General features: G+C 62.0%; 1 protein-coding gene across 1 annotated transcript in view; it reads left to right on the top strand.

Annotated features, from left to right (window-relative positions):
* The window catches only part of KCNJ12 (potassium inwardly rectifying channel subfamily J member 12), a 36,890-nt gene extending 17,908 nt beyond the window's left edge, over positions 1-18,982 (top strand). Inside the window, exons 2-3 of the mRNA XM_033847624.2 lie at positions 7,474-7,595; positions 13,793-18,982. Of these exons, the coding sequence (XP_033703515.1) occupies positions 13,855-15,138 (1,284 nt within the window). The 5' untranslated portion in view covers positions 7,474-7,595; positions 13,793-13,854 and the 3' untranslated portion in view covers positions 15,139-18,982. The remainder of the gene's footprint in view (positions 1-7,473; positions 7,596-13,792) is intronic.
* Positions 18,983-24,957: the final 5,975 nt, after the last annotated feature.

Below are 24,957 nucleotides of genomic sequence, written 5' to 3'. Positions count from 1 at the left end.
CGTGAATAAATCATCACACGATCTGGGCTAATGCACTGGCCACGAGGCAGCGCGTGCCGTTAGTGCGTTAACTGTCCAGAGAGGGTGGCTGTGTGTGGCTCGGCCCAGCGTCCCCTGGTCTGCAAAGTGCCTGGTGTCTAGGGTGCCCTCTTCCGGGGCTTGGTGAGTCTGTAGAGTGGGGGGCCCACCCGGTCCCTGACTGCTGCCATCCCTGGTGGGCTCCCCGGGACTCTGAAGGGACCCCCCACACCAGGGGCTGTCCGCCCGCTGGGTCCCGGGACCTGTGGCAGCCCTCGCTGGGTTGGGACAGGTGGGCCGGGGTGCGGTGGGAGCCGTGAGCGGAGCCTGGGGCTGCGCCTCACCCTCACAGCCCTCCAGCTCCTTCTCTTCTTTGTGTTCAGTGGTTTGATTTTTTTTTTTTTTTTTTTTTTCTTTTGAAGCAAGGCTGCCCCAGCTCAGCCAGTTGCCAAGGTGACCAGACCATCTCCACCACCACACAGCCACGGCCAGGGCTGGGTGAGGGGCTTCGGTGCGTGCACACGCACGTAGCCTGAACGTGTGTGCGTGCCTGTGCCATACCTTGTGCACACGTGTGCGCACACACAGCTCGCACATACGCATACACATGTGCAAGAGCAGGCGCACGGAGCCTCACCCCCTGTGTCCAGCCTCGGCGTGACGTAGGCACAGATGCATTCTCGTGAGGACACAGCCCACGTGCCTTTGGTGTGTTCCCGCGGGGGAGCAGGGACGCACAGACATGCGCTGCCCGGTGTGAGCAGCGGGCTGCCAGCTTCGTCCCTCGCGCCCTGGTCTCTGTGTGAGTGGCTGCACAGCTGTGGAGTGAAACACAGCATATCCAGACTCCAGGCCACTGCAGCCCCGCCTCCCATGCACTGCCTTCCCGCTGCTGCCCCTCCCTGGTCACCTCTCTGGGTCCACCTCCCAGGTAAACTACCTGCCCCCAAATCCTTGACTCAGAACCTGTTTCTGGGGAAACAAAGTGAGGCCAGGTGTGTACGTACCACGACGCTCCTGGAATAACACGTACCCGCACCCCAGGCCGTGTGTCCGTGCAGGATGTGTGCACCCATGAGCACGTTGGTGTGCTGGTCCCGGCTCTGCACCCTGTGCGTAGACTAACAGCTGTACTAGGCAGGCAGTAGAATCGGGCCCCTTTTACAGATGTGGAAACTGAGGCAGGCATTAGTCATGTAAACACGTGCCTTAGAGGTGGAGGAGGGCAAGCTGGAGCTGGCAGAGGTCGGGACCAGGTGTGGGGGTGTCCCACGGGCCCCCGGCCACTGGGTACACACAGCCTCCCCGGGACTCCCTGCCTGAGGACGGCACAGCCCCAGGCACCGACTGGCCTGTGGCCTTGGGGCACTGCATTCTCTCTCTGACCCTGTTGCTTTCTCTTTGGGCAGTGTCTCACAGGATTGTTGAGGGGCGCACACAGTTGGTGCTAAATAAAGGCTCCAGGTGTGAGAAAGCTTTTCCTGGGGCTCTTAGTGGCCACCCTTCCTGCACTTGGGGCAGAGACCTGCGGCTCACACCCCCTGCACCAAGAACCATGCCCCCGCAAATATACCTTCTCTTCCTGGGCGCGGGCTCAGAGAGGGCTGGTGGCTCAAGCCAAGGTCACACAGCACAGCAGGGCCTCATAGGATCCAGACACCAGGCCCCTGCCCCACCAGTCTTGGGCTCTCAGCAGCCCCTGCCTTCCCACAGCACCAGTTAGCCATGAGGGAGAGGCAGCCAGGCAGAAGGCTTCCTGTAGGAGGTGGTCCTGAGCCCCTTGGAGAGACTTGTGGTTTCTCCTGGAGACATCAGGGCCAGATATGTGTGGTCAGTTCCCGGGCCTCTGTTCCCATGGCCCTGAATCTGGGTTCAGATGAATCCCACCCAGCTCTGGGTGGGCCAGCTGTGTGGCCCTGGGCATGGCGCTCACCCTCTCTGAGCCCCAGTCTGTTGCGACTGTGTGAGCTGAGGTAGCACGTGTCACGGTGTTCACGTGTACAGTTCAAGTTGTGGGGTTGGAAAAGCGTGTGTGGCATTGAGGCCACAAGCGTGGGAGGCTGCGGTGGGTCAGAAGGTCAGGCGCCCTCCGGCTTGGCGCTTTCCCACACTGAGCCTCGGTCCCGGTCTCGTGCAAGGCAGGAGGTGGAAGCAGTTCCTCTGAAAGCCATTTCTGCAATGTGGATTGTTATTGCCTCTGGCAGACGGGAAAGAGGAGGCTCGCGTGCCCCCATTGGCCGTCAGGCGTCAGGCCGTGTGTCCCAGGCAGGACGGCTCTCCCTCTGGGCGCTCCCTCCCCCGTCACCTTCTCTCCCTTCTGGCACGCTCGGCTGCAGCCCCACTGCCCTCCCTTGAGTCCCTTGAACACATGGAGCAACATTCCGGCCTCAGGGCCTTTGTCCGTGCTGTTCCCACTTCTGGGAACACTGTTGCCACGTTCTCTCCTCCAGAGGCCTCGAGTCAAATGTCACCTCCTCGGAGAGGTCTTCCTATGCCCACCCTGCCTCTGGAATGACGCGGGTTCCTTTTTCCCCGGCATGTTTTTTGTCCGTCTTGTCCCACTTGGATCTCGGCCCTGAGCACCGTGTCTGCACATAGTGGAGGCCCAGTAGGTGTCCGCTGAGTGAGTGAACGCCGAGTGCGGGTGGAGGCCCCAGGCCTTGGCAGTGCTGCCGGAGCCGAGCTGGCAAGGGGACCCTGGGTGGAGTGGTGGGTCATCCGGAAGCCCACCCTGTTTTCCCAGGCTCCTGATCTCAGAGCACGGCCTCCAGCCCGTGCCAGGGTGAACCCCAGCCCTCAGAGGTCTGTCAGGCCCTCCCAGTGAATCTTCTGTTCCCCAAATAAAGCCAGATTTACACAGTGAGGAGGGGAAGAGGAGGGAAGCTGAGAAAGCAACTGTCCCTGTGCTCCCCCAGCAAGCGGCCGGGGGTCAGGCCGTGTTCTGCCTGGCCTTTGCCTGTCAGGCCTCGTGCTGGCCCCAGCCTGCTGTGAAGCTAGGCAGCCCCTGGCTGAGAGGGCTCCTTAGGAAGGAGGCGGCTGGATGCAGAGGGACAGAGGCCAGACCCCTGGGTGCTGGGCTTGGAGCCGTGGCTCATAGCCTGGTGACTGTGGACACACATGCTCTTTTCCGTGACTTACTTCCTCCTTGGTCAGAGACGCTTGGGCCATCTCACCTGGAACATTCTCGGGTGCAATGCCAGGCACTCACAGAAGCTAGGCATTTGGTTCCAGGGGTCCAAGAAAGATGTTGTGGGGACCTGGCAAGGAGTAGCAGCAGTTCCAGGGAAACCTCGGAAGGCTTCCTGGAGGAGGCATCCTTTGAGCTTGAAAGATGAAAGGCAGAGAGGGGCTTTCCATGGTGAGGGGCCAGCTCAGGCTGAGGCTTGAGGTGTGGACATTCCTGAGACGTCACCCACTGAGGATCGCAGGATCGCACGATCATTCCTACTGTGTGCTTTTCTCTTGTTGATTTATAAGAACCCTTTATATATTAAGTACATCAATCCTTTTCATAACAGACATGTTATCATTTCCCTTTTATTTAGCTTACAGTGGGTTTTGATAAGCAATATCATAAATATTTTTATGTTGGCAAATTTTCCAGCCTTTTCTTTCGTGGTCTTTCTTGTCCCAGGCTGTTTCTTGTCACTATCTCAGGTCCATGCTCTCCTCTGAGCACTTAGAAAATGTCTGAGGCTTGAATTAAGTTGAAGCTTGAAAAATTACAGCCGTAAGAAAAATAGACACCATGGTGCCTTTGTGCACTGGGTCCTTCCCATCCTGTCCATCTGGTCTCTCCTTCCTGCTTGGAGGTAAGGTCTAGTCCAGGCCCTCCAGGGACCTGTGGCCCCTCTTCAGAGTGAGTCCGGGGCTCAGAGATGTGATGAGGGCAGGGCGTGGGGGACCAGGAAATTTCCAGCTCCTTGTACTAACTTGATGAAACCCCATCATGAACCCATCGACAGATAACGTTATTAATCCCATCTCACAGGTGAGAAAACTGGGCTCAGAGAGGCTATATGACTTGCCCAGGGTCACCCAGGAAGGGACAGAGACAAGATTGGAACGCAAGCCGTATTGCCTCAGAATTTATACTTTCTCTGGCACCCCAGTGCCCTTGGGGTCAAGTCCGAGCTCATTGAAATGACTCACAGGGCCTCTCCGGGCCTCCATTTCCGCGGGCATCAGTGCAACGCCTGTGCACACAGGCACTCAGCACACCTCCGCCCTCACTGTTACTAGGGTGACAAGGGGTGCCCCTGCCTGTCTCTCTATACCCGCCTCAGCCCCAAATCCGTAGGGTCCTGAATGTTGGGACCGGAAGGGCCAGCCCCCTCGTTTGCAGATGGGAACAGGGAGGCTCCGAGGTGGGCGGGACTTGCCCGAGGCCCAGTGTGTGAAGGGCAGAGCCGATGTGCACCCTGACCTGGGGGACCCCGAGTGCCCTGCGCTGTGCTGTGGTCGGTCTCAGCCGGGCTCTCTCCGGGGAGGCCCTGCCCGCGACTGGGTCAGACGCCTCCCCTGGGCTCCGAGGGCTCTGACCGCGGCCCCGATCCTGCCCGTTGTGTGTGCTGCCTAACTCGCTGTCTTCCTGCCCGGCGGGGACGCCCCTGGCAGGCGGGCACTCCTGGTCCATCGCCAAGTCCCTGGTGCCCTCAGGAAAGTTTGCCTGCCAGAGGGAGGCCCAGAGAGGGACAGGGGCCTACCCTAGGTCGCACAGTGAGTTTGAGCAGAGCTGGGAGCCCCAAGAAAACCCCAAGACCCTCCAGGTCCCACTTGCTCCTGGGACCCAAGGAAGCCCAGGGATGGGGCAGTGATGTAATGGCCACTCTGGCAGAGGGCACCAGGGGTCTCTGTCCTCTGCTGCTTCCAAGGGCCTGGGGCCAAGGACACCCTGTCTCTCTCCTGCCCCTACCCCCCAGGGAAGGATGTTCTCAAGATAAAAATACCCTCGGAAACATTCCCTGGTGCCTGGCGTGACCTGTCATCCGCCGTGGGGGCCAGAACTTCCTGCCCTGGCTTCACCTCGGGGCTCGGAGAGTGGACACCTGTCCCTCCCGGCCGCTTGGCGCAGCCTAACCTTGTGTCGGTGCGTGCAGCCTGTCTCCAGGCCGTGGTCACTGTGGTTGCTGTGGCCAGCGTTTACTGGGCGCCCCTGCCAGCGATGACACCCCTGGCACAGAGGAGCGGGGCGGCCAGGCCCCTGCACCCGCAGAGCTCAGCCTGTTGGGTGCGTCCTGAGAGCATCACACCAGGCCGCACGGGAGGGTCCGGGGTGCCCCAGCTTCCCATCGTGTCGGGCGCCCCGATGGTTGTCAGAGCAGGAAGACCCCTCAGACAACGCTGGGAGGACCGGTGCTTACCGCGTGTCTGCTGCTCACCGGACGCTGCGGCAGGGCCTCGGTCTGCCTTCTTCACAGCCTCCCCAGGCAGGTGGGATCTACCCATTTTGCAGATGAGAAGCCTGAGGCCCAGGGAAGTTCCCACTGGGAGCTGGGGAGCGATCAGGCCTCGAATGCAGGGCTGGGAGCTCACTGGAGCCTGGGCCCCGCCGCTCCGGGGGAGGCTGTGATGGTGGCGACCGAGCCACCTGGTGCCAGGCCCGTGCTCAGCGCACACCTCCCCCCAGGTTGAATTTCACAGGCACATCCTTGGGGAGGCCGGGCAGGAAAGGGAAGCGCCTCGCCCCAGGCTGACAGGACGGCCCTTGCTGGGAGGCTGAGGGACAGCCTCACTGTCACATCCAGTCACCCCTGTCACCTGCAGGCGTTGCCCCTGCTCCGGCCCCCCCTGTCCAGGACTGTGACCGCCACCCAGGAAAGTGTTTGATGAACTTCAGAGGGTTGGGGGTCACGTCTCGTGGGCCATGGCCACTGCAGGGGCAGGGGGAGCGCTGGATGGGGTGTCAGGTCCTGGGCTCTGCCATTCACTCTGTGGCTTTGTGACCTTGGGCGAGGCCCTTCTCTGATCTGAGCCTCCGTTTCCTGCTGTGTAGAGCGGAGCTGGTGTTGCTTCCCTCCTAGAAGAACGCCCCTTCCAGGAAGCAGGGAGTCAGAGGCTGAGAGGGCTTGGGGCAGGCGGGCTGAGTGACCACGGGAAGCGGGGAGGGCAGGCGCTCCCCTGCTTACCGCCCCCTTCCCTCCCCACGGCCCTGTGACACCTCCTCTGCTCTCGGAGACCCAGCACGAGGGACCTCACCTCCCCCAGCCTCAGTTTCCCCGTCTGTCCCTCAGGGTGGGCTGCGCAGGTTGGAATGACTGAAGCCGAGACCCAGCACACAGGGCCGGGCACAGCGGGTGTCCACTCCAGGGCAAGGACAAGGTCAGTGACCCGGGAACGGGTCCTCGCCGTGGGGAGTCCAGCTGCGCGATGGGGTCTGGGATGGAGTCTCCATTGGCTTTAGAAGGAAACGGCTGAGAGCGGCCAACGGCAGGGCCGCTGGCTGCTGCTCTAGGAGCAACGAGGGTGGGGAAGCAGGGCCTGAGGACTGGGCGTCTTGAGGTGGGAGCCTGGAGTGAAGAGGGACCAGCCAGGCCACCGCTACCAGAGCGAGCAGAAGCCCTGAGCCGGGAAGTGACGCACCCAAGGTCACACAGCTCGTGAGGGGCGGAGCTGCGACTGGAGCCCAGGTCCGTGTGCTTCTAAACCCACTGCTGGCGCTGCCCCAGGAGACTTGTGATGTGGGCCGACTCACAGCAGTGCCCTTAATCCCAGCTGGAAAATCCAGTGCCACTGTGGACTCCCGCCGGCGTCGGCTGCAAGAGGGTGACCCGCATGGACGCCGTGGCCGGGAGGGCAGAGGTGACGGGGCATCTCGGGCTGGCTCGCCTCCGAGGCTCCCGAGCCCCTTCCCGCTGCTCTCTGCCCTGACCTCACAGCGCACTGCCGTGGAAGGCGGGGGCCGTCCGCCCACAGCGGGGCCCGTGGGGGGCGTGGGGAAGGCTCTGCAGGTGGCCAGGCGCACAGGCTGGGCCCCGAGGTCCTCTGTGGCCCGAGGAGAGTTCCCACAGTGCCCACACCTCTGGAACGGGAACAGCAGCGGGTCCAACTTCTTGGGGCTGTCATGAGGCTTGCCTGAGTTGGCGTCCGTGAAGCAGCTACCAAGTGTCTGGCATGCAGTGGGCACTCAGTAGCTAGCAGCGGTCATTTTCTCTGGGGGCACGCCTTGCTCTGCCCTCCTCTGGTTCTGAAGGGCTGTTATGGACAGGCTCATGGGCTGTGAAGCTCTGGGGGCACACCTTGCTCTGCCCTCCTCTGGTTCTGAAGGGCTGTTACGGACAGTCTCATGGGCTGTGAAGCTTTGGGGCACTGGGGTGGGCTGGAGGCCCCCTCTACCTCCCCTGGGGTCCTGGGAGGGTCCGGGGGACAGAGCAAGCAGAAATGGGGGTTTGTGTGGAGGTTGATGACGGTGGAGCTCCCCCAAGGAGAGTGGTGACTGTGCTCTGTTACCTTCAGGGTCTTCCAGCCGCTGAGTCCGCTCCAGCTGGCGCCTGGGAAATGGCGGCCTCTGCTAGTGCAGCCTTGAAGACAGTCACTTGCCTGGTGAGCACCGTTACTTAGAAGATAGGATTCCAGAGGTAAGATTAAGGTCACGGATATGCACCTGTCCACGCAGTCACGCTCATCTGTGCCTCCACCCACCCACTCATCTCTGTGTCTCCCTACCCGCGCACCCATCCACCCGCCTGTTCGACCTCTCATTCACCCATTTTCCATCCATTAGTTCCACACATCCCCCCATCCATCTAACTGTCCACCCACGCACCCAACCCAGCCAGCCATCTTTCCATCCATTCATCCCCCCAGCCATGCAGCCACCCACCTACCCATCCATCTATTCATGTGTCCATCCACCCACCCAATCTATCCATCCATCCATCCACTCGTCCGTCCATTCACTCACCCGTCCGTCCGTCCATCCATCCACCCACCCATCCATCCATCCATCCATCCATCCACCCACCCACCCACCCATCCATCCACCCACCCATCCATCCATCCATCCATCCACTTGTCCATCCATCTATTCATCCGTCCATTCACTCACCCGTCCGTCCGTCTATCCACCCATCCATCCATCCATCCATCCATCCACTCATCCATCCATTCACTCACCCGTCTGTCCGTCCGTCTATCCACCCACACATCCATCCACCCATCCACCCATCCATCCATCCACTTGTCCATCCATCTATTCATCCATTCACTAATCCGTTCGCCCAACTCATCTAAGCAGTTTTCACGCACCTAAACGAACCATGCCTCTGGTCCCCCGCATCCGTCCATCCCCGTCCGTCGGCCCTGTACTCCATCCGCACGCTTGACCCCCCACCTGTACTCCATCCGCACGCTTGACCCCCCACCTGTACGAGTAACTGTCTCTTCAGCCATCCCTCTGTTCAGCAGCTCATTCCCTCGTCTTTGTCTGAACACTGAGCATTTCCTGGGTGCCCCCGCTGTGCCAGGCCTGCACCAGCCTCTCTGGACCTCTGAGGTTGGCCCGAGGTGGGGCCCAGGCAAGGCCAACTCTCACACAAGGCGGAAAGTAGCTTCTGGCCCTAACAGGAGAAGCCCAGGGCCAGAGAATGTGAAAGGGCTTCGTGAAAGCGGTGGGCTTCTGCTGACTCCCGACCGATAGGGGGATTTCCAGCATTCCCATTGGCTGTGATTGGGGGGTTGGACAAGGCTTGCCACAGGAAAACCCTCAGGAACCTGTTGCTGTGTAGGTAGGAACGGCCTGGACAGGAGGTGTCTGTGGGCAAGGAGTGGGCGGACAGCTTCCGTCATTCAGGAGCTAAAATACACAGGACCTGGGAAGGGAGTGGATCTGGGGGCTAAAGGAGAGGGAGGAGGCCAGGCTTGTGGCTGGGCTAACTGGGGGAGTGGCTGGACTGCCCAGTGACCCCACAGTGGGGACGAGTGGAGGGAAGAGGGGAGGAAACTTTGGAGGAGAGGGGGAGCATGTTGGCCACGTGGCCTGGGGGGGGGCCCAGGGGCTGAGGGGCCTTGGGAGGCCGAGTAGAGCAGGTGCCCCGAGTATGCCCGTCGTGGCAGGCAGCTGCTCCTGGGGCATTAACTCCCTGGCATGCCGGTGCACGGGCAGAGTGGAAAGACTGGTGTTGGTCTTTTGGGTGGAAAGACTGGTGTGGGTGGTTGGAAGCTGGGCAGGTGGGCCTCGAAGTGGTGAGGGCCCGGGGACAGCCAAGCACCGGCCATTCCCATGCCCAGCACAAGGCGACACGTCTCTCCTCCGGCCTCACAGGGGCCTTGCAGGGGCCTGGCCCAGGAGGCCTGCACGGTGTTGACCCCAAACGTTTGCAGGCCATGGGTGACCGAGGCCGGCTGAATGTTTTGGGGAGGGGAGGGAATGTGCCTGGGAAAGGTGGGTGGGCACAGGAGATGTCTCCCCAGAGTGTGAGAACAGAAGTGTTGGCCCCCTAACCCGCCACCTCCTGTCCAGGCCAGCTCTTGGCTCTCCTCAGCCAGCCTCAACCTCTTCACTGGACCCTGAGGTGCCAGCCTGTTCTCCCCTCCCGCCAGGCGTGCCCCCCCGCCCCCACTCTGCGCCCCAGTCCTTGGAGCCTGCCGCCCCTGAGCTGCCCCGTCTCACGCAGTGCAGCCTCCAGGCCTGGCCCACGCCTCTCACTTCCTGCGTGGCTGAGCAAGGGCGCCCTTCTTGGAGCCTCCGTCTTCCCGCCTGCAGATGAAGGACTGGGTTTTGCAAGCTCTCGGGCTGAGTCTGATGGGCAGTAACTGCATAAGGATCCTGTGGCCACCACAGGGCGCAGTGCGAAAGCGCTCTGTGATGGATTAGTGTGTCTGCCTCGGGCACGGGCTGGGGGGAGGTGTATGTGGCTGCGTGCTGGCTTTCCCTGAAGCAAGTGATTTTTAAGGAGAGACCACGGACTTGGAAGGACTTGACCGTGAGGTAGTGAGTGCCCTGTCCCTGGATGTTCCGAGCAGGGCCTGAATGGCCACAGGTCAGGAGTGCTGGTGAGGGTCTTACCTCTGCTTTCACGGGCTCAGATTGGGGTTATTTGTGTCTCATCGCCATGTGGCGTTGCAGGGACCCTGAGGACCGAGGCTTGGAACACAGTGTCATGTCCACAGTCTGGCCTAGGGGAATGGGGGAGTTGAGTTCTCTCCTACCCCCCCAGACCAGGAGCTCACTCCTGAAAGGCTGTGTGACCCTGGGTAAGTGACTCAGGCTTTCTGAGCTTCAGTTTCCTCATCCAGAAAGTCACACTAAGGGATTACGTGAGCTACTGGAGCTCTTAGCGCCTGGCAGGTAGTAAGCACTTGGTTACTCTGCTCATCCCTGTGAGGGGGTCCTGCCGCCTGGGAGGCCTCCCGAGGGAGGGGGTCACTGAGCTTCTCCTCGGTGCCCCCTCCATTGATCCAACTAGTCCGCGCTTTCTTGGCCTTGGCCTTGGCCTGGTCTCCTCCGGACGTTGCTGAAACCTGAGGCCCAGAGCCTCGGGGGACCTGGCATGGGGTGTCCCGCTCCATCCGGGGGCACTTTGCGATGACTCTTGGCCCTCGGGTCATGTGTTAGCTGCCTCCCTAAAAGCTCCCAGCCCAGGCCCTGCTGGTGCGCCAAGCCTGCCGGGTGCCGGGCCCCGGAGACGCCGGGCTCGGGACAGCTCCCCCTCCCCTCGGGGTCTCTGGGTCCAGCCTGCTGGGCCTGCCTCACTCCCAGTCTCCAGTGCCGAAGTCGCCTAGGCTGGCTCAGGTAGGGGACCCTAGTGCCTCTCTCCCCTTTCCCTCCCAGCGACGCCTGGGACCCCCACTGGCCAACCTGGGCGTCCGACCAACGTAGTCTTAATTATTGTCTTTACCATCTATCTCATCCTGGCCCACAAGGTGTGTTGTGACCTGGGACAAGTCTCAGCCTCGGTTTTCTCATCTATAAAATGGGGAGCCGGCCTCCTTGCTTGCTACAGCCTCTTCCAGCAAAGTAAATCTAATTTCCTTTCTGTCTGATCCGTGTGCACCCGTTGGACAGGAGCCACACCGGGCCGCACGTGGCTGGTTGAGAATCTTGTCCCTCATTTCTTTTTCTTTCTTTCTTTTTTTTTTGGTCATGCTACGCGGCTTGCGGGATCTTAGTTCCCCGACCAGGGATCTCACCTGGGCCCCCTGCAGTGGAAGCGCAGAGCCCTAACTGCTGCGCCACCAGGGAAGTCCCCCACATTTCTTAAACCGAGTCCTTAAAGACCACAGAGCCCTGTAGCCTTCTTGCCTTGGGTGTGCAGAGGGTCACTGGACGTTTGGCAAGTTTGTGGTGCCGGAGCTGCTACCGTGGATCCTCTTCTCGGCCTTTCTCTCTGGTGGTGTGTTCGCCAAGCGCCCGCGAGGTACTGCCCCACCCTTGGCATCTCATGCACGCATACGTATGCACACACGCGTGCACACAGAGCCACCCGCTGTGTCTCTGCTCCTTGGCTTCGGGGGACTTTGCACAGGTGACTTTGCTCCGAGTACCAGTTTCCAGCTCTGAGAAGCAGGGGAGTGGCTGCGAATGTGACCTGTTGATTTTTGCTGTGGCTTTAGGAGGAAGACCAGTAGAAGAGGGGTTCCCAGGACTGTGCAGCACAGTCTGGGTGCGGCCCAGGCGCCCAGCCCAGGCAGAGATGCCAGTGGTCACTGCGAGCTGGCCAGGTGGGAGGCTGCCCAGCTGCCGGGAGCAGTGTGCCAGGCTGGGCTCCTCTGGCCTTCGAGTCTTGCGATTCTGTCCCCCGCAGGCCTCGAGCTGCTCAGAGCCCCACCTGGGGCAGCCATGACCCGCTGGACGTCCCTCAAGGCCTCCTGGCCACACAGACCTGCCCCTGGTGATCTGGTGGCCTGCTGCTGGCATCGGCGTGCCCCAGACCTGGCCACCTCCCCCTGGAAGGCCCAGGAGTCTAGGGCTGAGCTGTCTTCCTGGCACAGTCCACGGGGTTTCCACCACCACCGGCTCCTGGACCAGGCGGGAGCCGTGTCCACCACTATGGCCTGAGGCCTCAGCTCCTCAGACCCAGGGTGAGGCTGTCAGCTGCAGCAGCCGTGGGGGAAGGATGGCAGCCTGAGCAGAGGCCGCCGCAGAGCCTGGGGTCCCCACGGTGGGAGGCCTTGTGTTAGACAGAAGTGGTTCTGCGCCCAGCTCTCCTGCCTAGTGGTTGTGTGGCTTTGAGGAAGTCACTTGACCTCTCTGAGCCGCCATCCAGAGCGTAGAAGTAGCCACGGTAGCTACCTCCTCGGGCTTCCGAGCGGGTGACACACGAGCGTTTGCTGACAGGTCTGGCCTGCTGTCCCTGTGGATGGATGAGCTGGTCCGGGCAGCAGGGAGCGCCCTGCACCTGCCAGACCTGGGGATCCAGTGGCTCCAGCGACCGGGCAGGCCCTGGGCGGGGTCTGCAGCCTGGCTGGCCGTGTGGGTTTGGAGCAGAGGTCAGAGGTCACCCCGTCCCACAGACCAGGGCTGGGTCGCAGTGCTGCCGCCTCCTCTCTCCTGGCCTGGCCGCCCTGGACCTTCTCTGGGGCCTCAGTGTCTCATCACACATGAGCACCCCGAGGCTCAGCTAGCTCTGACCTCGTCGGGCGACTGGTGGGGGTCGGGGGGCGTGGGGTCCATCCGTAGGGGGCGCAGGCCCACCTCTTCAGCGCCCTGCCACGCCATTCCCGCGGGGCACCCGGTGCGGCCGGCCGGCCGGCCTCAGTGCCCGCGGGGCCAAGTGGTGTCGGGGTCTCCGGTCTGCGGATGCCTCAGCCTGGCACTCACAGGCCAGCCCAGAGCCGGCGGGGCACCGGGGGAGGGGTGGCCACTGGCCTGCGCGTCTGGGGCTGGGGTGCCTGCCCCCAGCCGTGAGAACGGGGAGCGGCGCTGTGGAGTGTGCCCCGTGTGTGAGGACGTGCGCCGGCCCGGTGCTCCACCGAGGGGTCTGAGGCTCCCCACCTGCTCTTGTTCAGCGCTGAGGAAGGCGGGGTGGCGGAGGCCCCCGGGCTGAGGTCCAGGGTCAGCGAGCCCCCTGGTGATGGGGTGGCCACGAGCACAGCATGTGGGCAGCGAGAGTGGGCACCTGCGGGGACAGCGTGAGCCTCAGGAGGACGGGTGGGGCCCGGCTTGAGGCGTCTGTCATGCCCAGGTCTAGGCCCTGGGGGTGAGACAGCAGTGAGCAAACAGCAAACCCCCCGCGCTCAGGGACTCGCGGTCTCGTGGTGGGACGGTGGGTGCAGCCCCAGCGAGCCATTGCTGTCGTTATTACTATCGTTACGAGGTCAGAGGCCGGTGCAGCGGGATTACCGTGGGGTCCTGGGTGGGGTGCACAGTTTGCCCAGGTGCAGGGGGGCCCTGAGACACCCTTGTGGCCTAGAAGCCAGGGCCTGGGAGGACGGTGTCCGGGTGGGCCTGGGGGCGAGCAAGGGCGAGACTGGAGGTGAGGTCTGAGGGGTCCCAGCAGAGGGCGCACTGACTCCTGGCGGCTGCCGTGGGCACTGGCGCCGGCGTGGGAGTGGGGAGGCTGGCGAGGTGGCCGTCATGCTGCTCTCGGCGGGTGATGCCAGGGACTCAGGCCGGGAGGTGGGAGGAGGGGCTGGACCCTGAATATCTTTGCAGGCAGAGCCCTTGGTGGGGGAAAGGGAAACTGAGGAAGAAGCCAGGCTTCCCGTCTGGAGCAGCCGGGAGAGGGGAGGTGGCCGAGGAGCTGGCTGGGGTGAGGCCGGGTCGGGGCGGAGGCGCAGGTCGGGTGGCTGCTCTGCCGGCCTCACTGCCAGCCTGCTGTCCCCTCTGTTGCAGGAGCTGCCCCACCTGGAGCCGGCCCGGGGGCAAGCTGGGGTCCCGCCGCCCCCGCCCCCGGGATGACCGCATCTGGCCGTGCCAACCCCTACAGCATCGTGTCGTCCGAGGAGGACGGGCTGCACCTGGTCACCATGTCGGGCGCCAATGGCTTCGGCAACGGCAAGGTGCACACTCGGCGCAGGTGCCGGAACCGCTTCGTCAAGAAGAACGGCCAGTGCAACATCGAGTTCGCCAACATGGACGAGAAGTCGCAGCGCTACCTGGCCGACATGTTCACCACTTGCGTGGACATCCGCTGGCGCTACATGCTGCTCATCTTCTCGCTGGCCTTCCTCGCCTCCTGGCTGCTGTTCGGTGTCATCTTCTGGGTCATCGCCGTGGCCCACGGGGACCTGGAGCCGGCCGAGGGCCGCGGCCGCACGCCCTGCGTGCTGCAGGTGCACGGCTTCATGGCGGCCTTCCTCTTCTCCATTGAGACGCAGACCACCATTGGCTACGGGCTGCGCTGCGTGACCGAGGAGTGCCCGGTGGCCGTGTTCATGGTGGTGGCGCAGTCCATCGTGGGCTGCATCATCGACTCCTTCATGATCGGCGCTATCATGGCCAAGATGGCGCGGCCCAAGAAGCGCGCGCAGACGCTGCTGTTCAGCCACAACGCGGTGGTGGCGCTGCGCGACGGCAAGCTGTGCCTCATGTGGCGCGTGGGCAACCTGCGCAAGAGCCACATCGTGGAGGCCCACGTGCGGGCCCAGCTCATCAAGCCCCGGGTCACGGAGGAGGGCGAGTACATCCCGCTGGACCAGATCGACATCGACGTTGGCTTCGACAAGGGCCTGGACCGCATCTTCCTGGTGTCGCCCATCACCATCCTGCACGAGATCGACGAGGCCAGCCCGCTGTTTGGCATCAGCCGGCAGGACCTGGAGACGGACGACTTTGAGATCGTGGTCATCCTGGAGGGCATGGTGGAGGCTACGGCCATGACCACACAGGCCCGCAGCTCCTACCTGGCCAACGAGATCCTGTGGGGCCACCGCTTCGAGCCTGTCCTCTTCGAGGAGAAGAACCAGTACAAGATCGACTACTCGCACTTCCACAAGACGTACGAGGTGCCGTCCACGCCCCGCTGCAGCGCCAAGGACCTGGTGGAGAACAAGTTCCTGCTGCCCAGCGCCAACTCCTTCTGCTACGAGAACGAGCTGGCCTTCCTGAGCCGCGACGACGAGGACGAGGCAGACAGAGAGCAGGACGGCCACGGCCCCCAGGCCAGGCGCGACTTTGACAGACCCCAGGCCGGCACCGCCCTCGATCAGCGGCCCTACAGACGGGAGTCCGAGATCTGAGCCGCCAGCGGCCAAGGTGCAGCATCCGCCCCGCCGGGGAAAGGCCCCGACTCCCGCGAGGGCCCCGGGCCAGAGCGGAGTGGGCTTGGGCCCTGGTTGCAGACTCAGTAGCGTTTTAGATGTTTTACGTTTCTTCACAGCGGCCTGGGAATGTTGGTGGAAGAGTGGGTGGCCTGAGTGGCCTCTGAGGCCAGAGCAGGCCTGGGGGCGGGGAGGTGGCCCCCCGGGGGGGCCGGGCCACAGGAGCTGGGGGCTTCTGCCTCAGGGGGGAGCCACAGCCTGTCCAGAAGCGGCTCACCAGCTGCCCGGCCTCTGTGGGCAAAGGCCGGCGGGCTGCAGTGCACCTCGCTGGTTTTTAACTTGGGGAGAAACACCGGGTTTGGGCTTTCTCGACCTTAGTTTAAGACTGTTTACAAAAAAAAAATTAACATGTGATTGAAAAAAAGTTTTATAATTTGAGGGGGGGTGGGAAAGGACAATTAGAATTCCATTAGTCTGCCAGGATGCAAGTAGCTGAGGGGGTTTCCAGAAGGTCCCCGAGGCTGGGCTGGCCTCTCTTCCATGAAGGCCGGGCACGTGCCCGACGCCACGGCCTGAGGGCAGGCATGGAGGTCAACCCCACCTCCCCACCCCGCTGTGCTTTACGCGCACGGGGTGAACTGGATTTCCTTTGGGATGGCAAAACCAAGACCTTGTTAATGATCATAACAAGAGCTTTTCAGTGTCACTGGGGTGGGAGTCAGGGCCGGGAAGAATCCAGTCTGAGCTTTTTAAGTTTGACTCTGTACCTCCTTTGAGGTGCATCTCAGGGCCGGGATGGGACCTGCCTGCGGTGGAAGGTCTGCTCCCCCCCTCCCCCCAGCCCCACCCCCCCTCCACGACCCCAGCCCGCCGGATTCTCCCTCCTTTTCTGCCCTGTGGCCTCCATCCCCTTCCCCAGAGAGGGGCAGCTGGGGAACGTAGGGGTGGCTCCATGGGAAGGGGGTCAGCTTCCCCGACTCCAAGGAAGTGTTTCAGCCCAGTCCCCACGGGGCCCAGCATGAGTCGTGCCTTAGAGACCCTGGGGGGGGGGGTCTGGCTCCAGTTGTCACTGTTTTTATGGGACTCACCCGTCCTCCCTGCTGCCCCCGACTCCACCATGGCCCTCTGTCTGCGGAGGCCAGGCCGGGCCGGCACCCCATCCCCCCAAGGTGGGCAGCAGAGGTGAGCCTGGGTGGGGCTCAGCCAGGCTGTGCCCTGGTGCCGAACGCACAGGAACGTCCTAGGAGAGCCGTGGGCTGGTCAGCGCACACGTCTGGGCACCTCGGTCAGGTGGCGGCTCGGGCCCCCCGATTTGTCACTGGCTCTTGCCTCCGCCAGCCCAAGAGCTGCCCAACGCAGCTCGTTCCTGGCGAAGGGAACAGCCGTCAGGGCGGCGCCTGGGCCCTTCCCAGGGCTGCCGAGAGTGTTTTCCTCACAAATGACCAAGCCGGTCAGTCATTAGAGAGCCCCAGCCTGCCTGTCCAGGCTGGCGCGGGACAGCTCACCACCAGGAGATGCCAGGGCTCCAGCCCAAGTTAGGAGACAGAGGCCGAGTGCAGATGGGCGAGAGGCAAGGAGAGGCCAGGGGCTGCACTGGGGGCTTCTGCCTCTCCCCTCCTCCAACGCCTGCAACAGCGGGAGGCCTGGCCCTAAAGTCAGGGGCCGTGCAGGGTCCGGGCACCGGCTGTGTATTCCCACCCAGAAAGCCCTGCCCTGGCCTCAGACGCCACCCTAACTTCCGGTCAGGAGGAGTCAGAAGGGTCAGCCCGAGGCAGGTGGAGGCCTCGTTCCTCTCAGGATCCGCTGGACAGGCCTCTGCTCCTTCCTGGCCTGAGCCCCTGCTGCCTCAGCGTTAGTCCTGGGCGGTGATGAGGAGTCTCTGTGGTTGCCGGGGGGGTGGCAGGTGGCCCTGGTCGCTCGGGGCTGGCACGTGGTCCCGTTGGGCCAGCCCTCCACTCACCCCACCAGGGCAGAGCCCCGGGGCCCTGGGTCCCCCAAGGCCCGAGCTGTCTCGGGTGGCCGGGGGCGCTTCCTCTCAGGCCTGTCCCCCTCCCAGGCCCACGCCGGACGGCTCAGGCCGCAGACCCTGCAGGAGGGCCTTCCCGAGCTGCCTTTCATCTCTCACCAAAGGCAGATGCTGCGTTTTCAAACTCCGCTGCCCTCTTTTTGCCTCCTCTGTGTGTATTTATTTATTTATTTATTTATTTATCTATTGCTTGTGCTAAAGACCAAAATAGCCTCCCTCCTTAGTGCCCTTGAAGCGGGAGGGCGGATGGGAGGAGCCGTGTGTGCAGAGGCAGGATCACGTGGCCCCTGGGGCGCGTGTGCCTGTGTGTGGGGCGTGGAACATGTGAACCCAGTGAGTGTGCGGTGTGCCGTGTGTTGTGTGTGCGCTGAGCACGTGTGTATGTTACGTGTGGCCTGTGTGCTGAGCGGGTGGGTGTACAAACCTGCTTCTGACCCCGCCGGCGCCCCCTGCCCTCCCCACCCCGTACCTACTGGTGCTGTGTCACCCAGCCCCGGCAGTGGTATTTGCAGGAAGTTTCTCGACAGCCTGGACCCAGTGGTGCAGAGGCTGGAGCTGGCTGAGGCGCCCTCTGCCCTGAGACACTGAGCTGCTTACGTGGGGAGGGGCCTGGGGACAAGATACGTGTGTGAGCACCGAGGCGTGAATTCCTGTGTGGAATCGTCTCATCCGTGTGCCAGTGAAACGTGTCCAATTGTGGCTTTTCCTGTAAGTGCACGAGTGTACGTGGGAGTGCTGTGCAGACGTGTGCCCACGACGATCTCCGTGCATGTGTGACCTGGGCTGACGGTGTCTATACACGATGTGTACATGCGTGTAACTGCACACAGGCTCACACAGTTCTGTGTATATCTACCCATAGGTCTGTTTGTGTGCTCGTTGTGTATGCAGGCGTTGGTTTAAATGTTTACCAGGCTGTGGGGCTGGGCACACAGTACTCAGGACGGACACCGGCCGTGGTCCCACCAGCCCTCTGCCCCGATTCTGTCCACGTGGGCAGGCGTGGAGCACGTGTGACAGGATGACGCTTCTGTGTACCTGGGCACAAGGTACACGTGTGTGTGAGGACATGGCCTCCAAAGGCGAGCGTTTGCACGCAGTTGCACGTAGGAGGCCTGTGTGCACTTGTCCACGAACGCACGTGCGTGTGTGTGCCGGGCTCCGTCAGCAGGGCTGCTGCCTGCCTGCTGGGGGTGGCGTGTGTGCGTTCGCGGACCCGCCCGGGTCCCGGAGGTTGTGCGTCCAGATGGGCGAGTGTCTCAGAGCACGGCGCCCCCTGCCCCCCACCCCACCCCCGCCCCGTACCTGCGGGTGCTGTGCCACCCAGTCCCTGCCGCCCTAGGGTCCTGGTGGGGGCAGGGGGCCTGGTGGGAAGGAGGCCCCTGCACAGGTCAAATCGATGTCAAATCTATTTTAAATGGTGAAACTGGAGAATTTTCATGTTATTTTCAATACACAGCAGTATCTAAAGACGTAGGCCACAAGACTAGACCGCATTAAACCATTTTGATCTCTCGGAGTGCCACTGCGTGCAGACGTGTGTTTGAAAGGCCCCGCCTGGCCCGGCGGGGGAGGGGAGAGAGGACAGAACTGGCCTCCTCGAGGACCCCCGCGTGCTTTTCAGGCCGTCGCACACGCCCTCACCCTCCCGCCCCCCGCCACCACCGTCCTCTCCACACGGCCCGGGTGTGCCAGACCGCCCGCCTTGCCTGGACTTGCGCCCCTGCCTTGCCCTCCCCGGGCCCGTGCCTCCCCTTTCCTTTCTTCTGCAAGGGTTTGACGAGGGCAGGGCAGGCGCGGTCTGGGCCCCCAGCTCGAGGCAGCCCTGCTTCTCACCGGCGGACAGGAAGCCGGGTGGCGTGCGGGCGCTGGGGCGATGGCGCCGGAGGGCAGGCAGGTGCCGCCGTCGGGGAGAGCAGCGTGCACGTGCACAGCCCGTTCCGGGCAAAGGAGAACGTCATCGCCCCGAGGGCTTCGGTGGCTTCTGGGAGTAGCCCCCAGGGAGAGAGTCCTTCCCTTTGCCCAAACGTTCCCTGAGTGGAGACCTCCTCTGTGTCAGTGAAGGACCGGGGCCCTCACGCCGTGGGGTCCAGGTGACATCCCAGACCACAGGATAAGAAGCCGGGTGACGGGAGGAGCTGGGGTGTTTGCGAAGACTTCTTGGCGGATGTCCTGTGAGTCGGACCTGGAGATGCTCGGCCTTATGTGGGCGGGGCTTTCCCTGCCTGGCCCTGAAGCTTCCCCCGCGACCCCAATACCAGAGTCTAAGCCAGTTGTGGCCTCCCCTGCTGCCCGGAGAGCTATTTCCACAGCACTGACAGGTCTGGCCTCTGGGCAGGAAGACCTGGCCCCGGCGGGAGCTCAGGAATCCCTTGGGGCCGTCCTGGCTGGGACTCCGGGTCAGACGCCAGGCCGCGCACTTGCTCAGTGATCTTGAGAAGTGGGTCCCCGCCCCGCCCCGGCCCCAGTCTCTCCGTCGGTGGAAAAGGGTGTTCCCAGCAACGGCCAGCCTGCAGACTTGTTGAAAAGAATGGAGGAGAGAAGCCCTTTGTGCAGCGAGTGCTTTGGACCCCTGCCCTCCCGTGTGGACACAGGTCTTCGGGTAGGGGCGACGCGGCCAGGTCCCCTCCGTGCGTGGCCGTCACCACTGGCTCCCTCTGCACTTTCCTGCCTCCCTGAGGATGAGAGAATCCGCATGAAAACCGGTACATGGGGTGGGCGGGGAATCAGGACCAGGGCCCGAGGAAGTCAGTTCAGGGTCAGCGAGGGACTTGCCCAAGGGCAACGGGAGGGTAGTTATCTGAGCTGGGGTCGGAGCTAGGCCTCAAGCCCCCAGCCCCCCACTGCGGACTTCACGTCCGCTCCTTTGACCCAGATGCCTCAGGGATAGCCCGGCCAGAGGGTCTGCCCCGGTTTATCCTCCCCGGGTCCACCTCCTGTGACTTGGGAGGAAGTCAGAAGTGGGCTTCTCTTCAGTGTCCAGGGGCCAAGGTCCGAGTGGTGGGGCCTCAACGGGCACCCCCATCCCCCCACGGCCCGCCCTCCACCCAGGACCAGAGGGGTCTCAAAACCAGAATCAGTCCTCTTGACCCCGCTGCCTGAAACCCCCCCGTCTTCCTTGAACACTGGAACTAAAGTCCCCACTGTTTCTCCAGCCCTGGAATCCTGCCCATCCTGCCCCCTCCTCTGCTCCAGACACCCTGCCTCGCTCTAGCTCCTTGAGAGCACGTTTTTGCTCCTACCCCAGGACCTTTGCAAGGGCTGGTCCCTCTGCCTGGATCCCTCTTCCCCCAGACCTGCCTCCCACCCTTCCCGGCCCCCGTGCAGAGGCTCCCCAAGGGCAGGGATGGCCGTGTCTCTCGTCCACTCCTGGGTGCCCAGTGCCAAGAGCAGGGCTAGGCCCTGTGTATTCGTCTGACGGATGGTGGGTGGATGGAGGGCAGGCCCCGTGGGCTTCACCACCCAGACAAGTGTCTTCAGGCCTCACCAACCTGCAGCCCCCGCTTCACCTTCCCACTGACCCAGCCGGGCATAGCCCGGCCACCAGCCACGCTGAGGAGCGAGCAGCTCGGCCTGGGGCAGGAAGGGTGGAGAGCTTGGTGCCACGGGGGATTTGAGCCCACCGAGGGCCCCGGGCCCTACTTTCTTCCCTCTCAGCGCTGCCGAGAAAGCACAGAAGCCTGGACTGGGGTCTCGAAGGCCTTCTGCCTCCTAAATGCTCATGACCGGCCAGCTCTGGGCCTCACTTTCCCTACGTGAGAAATGGGAGCTCCACCCATTCCTGCAACAAGTGTTTACGAATTGCCACTGTGTGCCGGGCAGGCGTTGGCCCTCTGGGGGGAGGCAGGACAGGCCCAGCCCCTGACGTCCGTCTAGGGGCTCAGGGGACAGGCGTTCAACTGTGTGAGTCCCCAGAAGTAGAGCCCGCAACAGGGATTCGTGTGCCCGTGATTCACTGCGGGGTTGGGGGCAGGGAAGCAGCAGAAGCAGGGGAGGAGCTGAAGGGCCGAGGTGGGTCCAGCCGACGGCCAGCTGGCCTGACCCTGGGCTCGGGAATGTGAGCTGCCCCACCTGCCGGCGGGGGCTGGGCTTTTGTGCCCTCAGCAGCCAGCCTGTGGCTACTGCCACCCTGCCGAGCGGGGAGGTGCAGCCTCTCAGCCGTTTCGGGCCAGGGTGGTTCCTGTTGGCCCAGAGTGGTTCTCCAGGGAGGGGGCAGCTGAGCGCCATTAGCAAATGACACAGCACCTGGGCGCCGGGCTCATCGCGGTAAAGGGGTCCAGGTGGCGCACAGCCACGCCTGCTGCAGCGGTAGCGATGCAGTGCGGTCCCTGAGTGAAGGACACGAGAGGGTGCCGTGGGTAAGGCAAGGGGAGGCCTTGTGGCAGGGACCGAGGCGGGGGGTCCTCCAAGGAAGTGACGTTTCCTCTGAGATCTGAAGGGTGGGTAGAGGTTTGCCAGGTATGTGGGGAGGAGCTTCCCAGAGAGAGAGAGAGAGAGAGAGAGAGAGAGAGAGACCGGCACCAGCAAAGGCCCTGGGGTAGGAGAGCACAGGGAGAAGCAAAAGGAGCCGCTTGGCTGCGGCAGGGAAGACCACCCAGGGCCCGTGGGCCCCACGCAGGGCCCGGCCTCCTTCCCCAGCACTCAGCTTCCCTCGGGCCTCCCTGGCAGCCTTGCTGCATCGCCCTCCTCCTCCTGCAAAGTCAGCCTCTCCGGAGCGGGAACTTCGGTTCCATCTTGTGCGCGACGGAGACCCAGCACCCAGAACACCGGTGCCGGCACCCTGTAGGGGCTCAGCTTTGGCTACTCCCGCGAGATGTGAAAGAAGTGCGGGAGGTAAGATGTCAGTAGCTGTTCTTGGCCTGTCCTGCGAGGGGCCTGGGGCCTTGCCGCAGGGCCGGCCGGGGTGGGAGGGTCCAGGAGGCCTCGTCCGTGTCAGCCCAGGCTGTGGGGTGCCGGGGAGGCACTGCCTGCAGACTTTTAAATTTTCCTATGCCGTGGTCTTCTTCTCAGAATAACATTTTGAAATGCACAAAATGAAATACCTGTGGTTGCAGAGGAAACCCATCCTCGTGCAAAGCAGTTACCAAAAGACAAACGAAAAAATTTGTGGGATATTAATAACCACATTTCCTCACTAACCGCTGATGCCAGCTTCCTGGTGGTGAGCACAGCCTCACTGTCGGGGGTCCCGGAAAGTCACTGACGAAGAACGCCCCCCCCCCCCCCCCCCCCGCCGCCTCTTCTGCAGGCAGCAGAATCGCCTCCATCCATAGACGAAGAGGATGGCTAATTTCCATCTGAGGTGAGCAGCACGGAGACGGGCACGTTTCTCGTCCCGGTACACATGCCCCCGCGTTTTCCCCTGAGCCCCGGTGGGCGTGCGGGCCCGGGTTCAGGCCCTGCAGGCCCAGTGGTTTGGAGACAGGCTTACTGCTGTCAGGCAGGACAGGGGAACTTTGCCGGCAGAGGCCCGAGAATAAATACCGTAGGCTTTGTGGCCGTGAGGTCTCTGGAAGCGGCGTGGCTCTGTGGTGGCATGAAAGCAAACCCGTTAGTTATTAGTTACTGTGTTCAAATAAAACCTCATTTATGGACGCTGACATCCGAATTTCATATATTTTTCACATGGCGCAAACTATGACTCTTCCTTTGATTCTGCCCCCACCCCACAATCATTAAAAAAATGCAAAAACCATTCTTAGCTAAAGGGCCATACAGAAACAGGCTGTGGGCGACACCAGAACCTCCCCGAGGGCTTCTTTAAACTCACAGCGCTGTGAGTTCTGATTCATCTGGCCGGTGGCAGTCCCCAGATGTGCATTTCTAACAAGTTCCCTCACCTTGAGAACTGCTGTTAATTCTGCCTGGGGGATGGAGCCCCGGAGGTTTGCGTGTTGACCCCCTGCCCTGGCTCCCTCACACGGTTATAACCCATTCCGGATAGGTGGCCGGTGTTCCCTACAGAGGTGTCGAGCTGAGGTAGCCCCTCTCTGACGTAGGAGAGGAAAAAGATTGTTTTCCCGTCTATCCTCCTGGGTCCTTCAGCTGGTACCCTGCAAAGTGGACTGACAAAAGACAGATGAACAAGGAAAAAACAAGCAGGAGTTTATCAACATATCCATAGCACATACACATGGGAGAACTCAGTGATGAGTGGCGGACAAGGATGGTTAGAACTTAGAATCTCAACAGTGCTTTGCAGATGAGGAAACTGAGATTCAAGGAAAAGGAGTGGTCCGGCCTCTCAGTGCTCAAGCCAGATCTCTGCACCTCGTTTTTGATGCACCCTTTCTCTCCCTCACCTCCCACTCTAGTGCAATACCCTGACCTTTTACATTTTTAAAATTTGTTTTCAGCCCCAATACGTTTCTCCATCCCGCTGCCACCACCCGGTCCAGGCCACTGTCATCACTGACTTGGATGACTTCAGTTATCTCCTCTCTGGTCCCCTGGGCCCCCTCGCCCTTCTCTACCTGCACAAAACTATTAGAGTCCCCTGGGTTTTGGTTCTGGGTGACCTGGGCTCCCTGACCCTGATGGGTCCACTGGGGTACTGCACGAAGGCTCTTCCAGCAGGCAGAGAGCTTGGCTGGGCCCAAAGGAGCACACGAGTTGCCTGAATCCTGGCACCATCCTCTCTGAGTGACCTGCCAGCCCCAGACCCTCCTGGAAACCTCAGTTTCTGACACATGAGGAATGATGCTCTCTGAGGCCCTGAGTCAGGCTCGCATGCTGAAGGGCTCTTCCTTCCCCTTCCTGGATCAATGCTCCTTCAGTGCTGAGGCCTGGGACTGTCCTTATTCCCTAGTGAGGCCCAGTGCAGAAAGTGAGCTTGGCTGGGCCCAAAGGAGCACACGAGTTGCCTGAATCCTGGCACCATCCTCTCTGAGTGACCTGCCAGCCCCAGACCCTCCTGGAAACCTCAGTTTCTGACACATGAGGAATGATGCTCTCTGAGGCCCTGAGTCAGGCTCGCATGCTGAAGGGCTCTTCCTTCCCCTTCCTGGATCAATGCTCCTTCAGTGCTGAGGCCTGGGACTGTCCTTATTCCCTAGTGAGGCCCAGTGCAGAAAGTGAGCTGGAGCTTGGAGACCGCAGCCCTGGGCCAGGGCAGGGCCCGAGGTTATGTACTGTACAACCCCAGGGTGCCACTCACAACCTACTCAACCGTGCACAGCAATGGCAACCGCTGAGGCCTCTTGCCTCTCCTTGCTGCCCGCAGGCTCCATGGGGAGGGATCACAGCATGTGTGGAAAGTGTGGTTTGGGATGCCCGGGGCCCAGATGGGAGCTGCTACTGCAGACACCGACAATGTTTCTTTGTGAACCTACTGGCTAGCTGGAAAGTGAAAGGGTGGTGCGGCCTCATTCCAACACACACACATAACCACATACAGACCCACACATACACATGCACACACACCTAAAATGTACACAAACACATACACGCACTAAACACACACAACAGTGTACGTCGTATTACACAGTAGTGCAGAGGAGCAGCCCCTGATGCGTGCACCAACGTGAAGGGGCCTCACGGTCACAGACGGAGACTTGCTCGAGTTCTAGGATAGACATGAGTCTGTGGGAGGTTGCCTGTGGGAGCAGGTGGGCCAGTAACTGAGTGCTGGGGGTAGAACTTGGCGGATTTGGGCTCAGAGAACAGGCAGCACCTGGATCTGGAGGGACGGCCCGACAAGGAGAGGTTTTGGGTCCATGTGTCCTGCCCAGCAAAGAGCAGGTTTTTATCAATATGTGCATCGCACACACACA

Source organism: Tursiops truncatus, chromosome 20 (genome assembly GCF_011762595.2).
Source record: "Tursiops truncatus isolate mTurTru1 chromosome 20, mTurTru1.mat.Y, whole genome shotgun sequence".
NCBI classification, from domain to species: domain Eukaryota; kingdom Metazoa; phylum Chordata; class Mammalia; order Artiodactyla; family Delphinidae; genus Tursiops; species Tursiops truncatus.
This window is presented reverse-complemented; position numbering and strand designations above follow the sequence as displayed.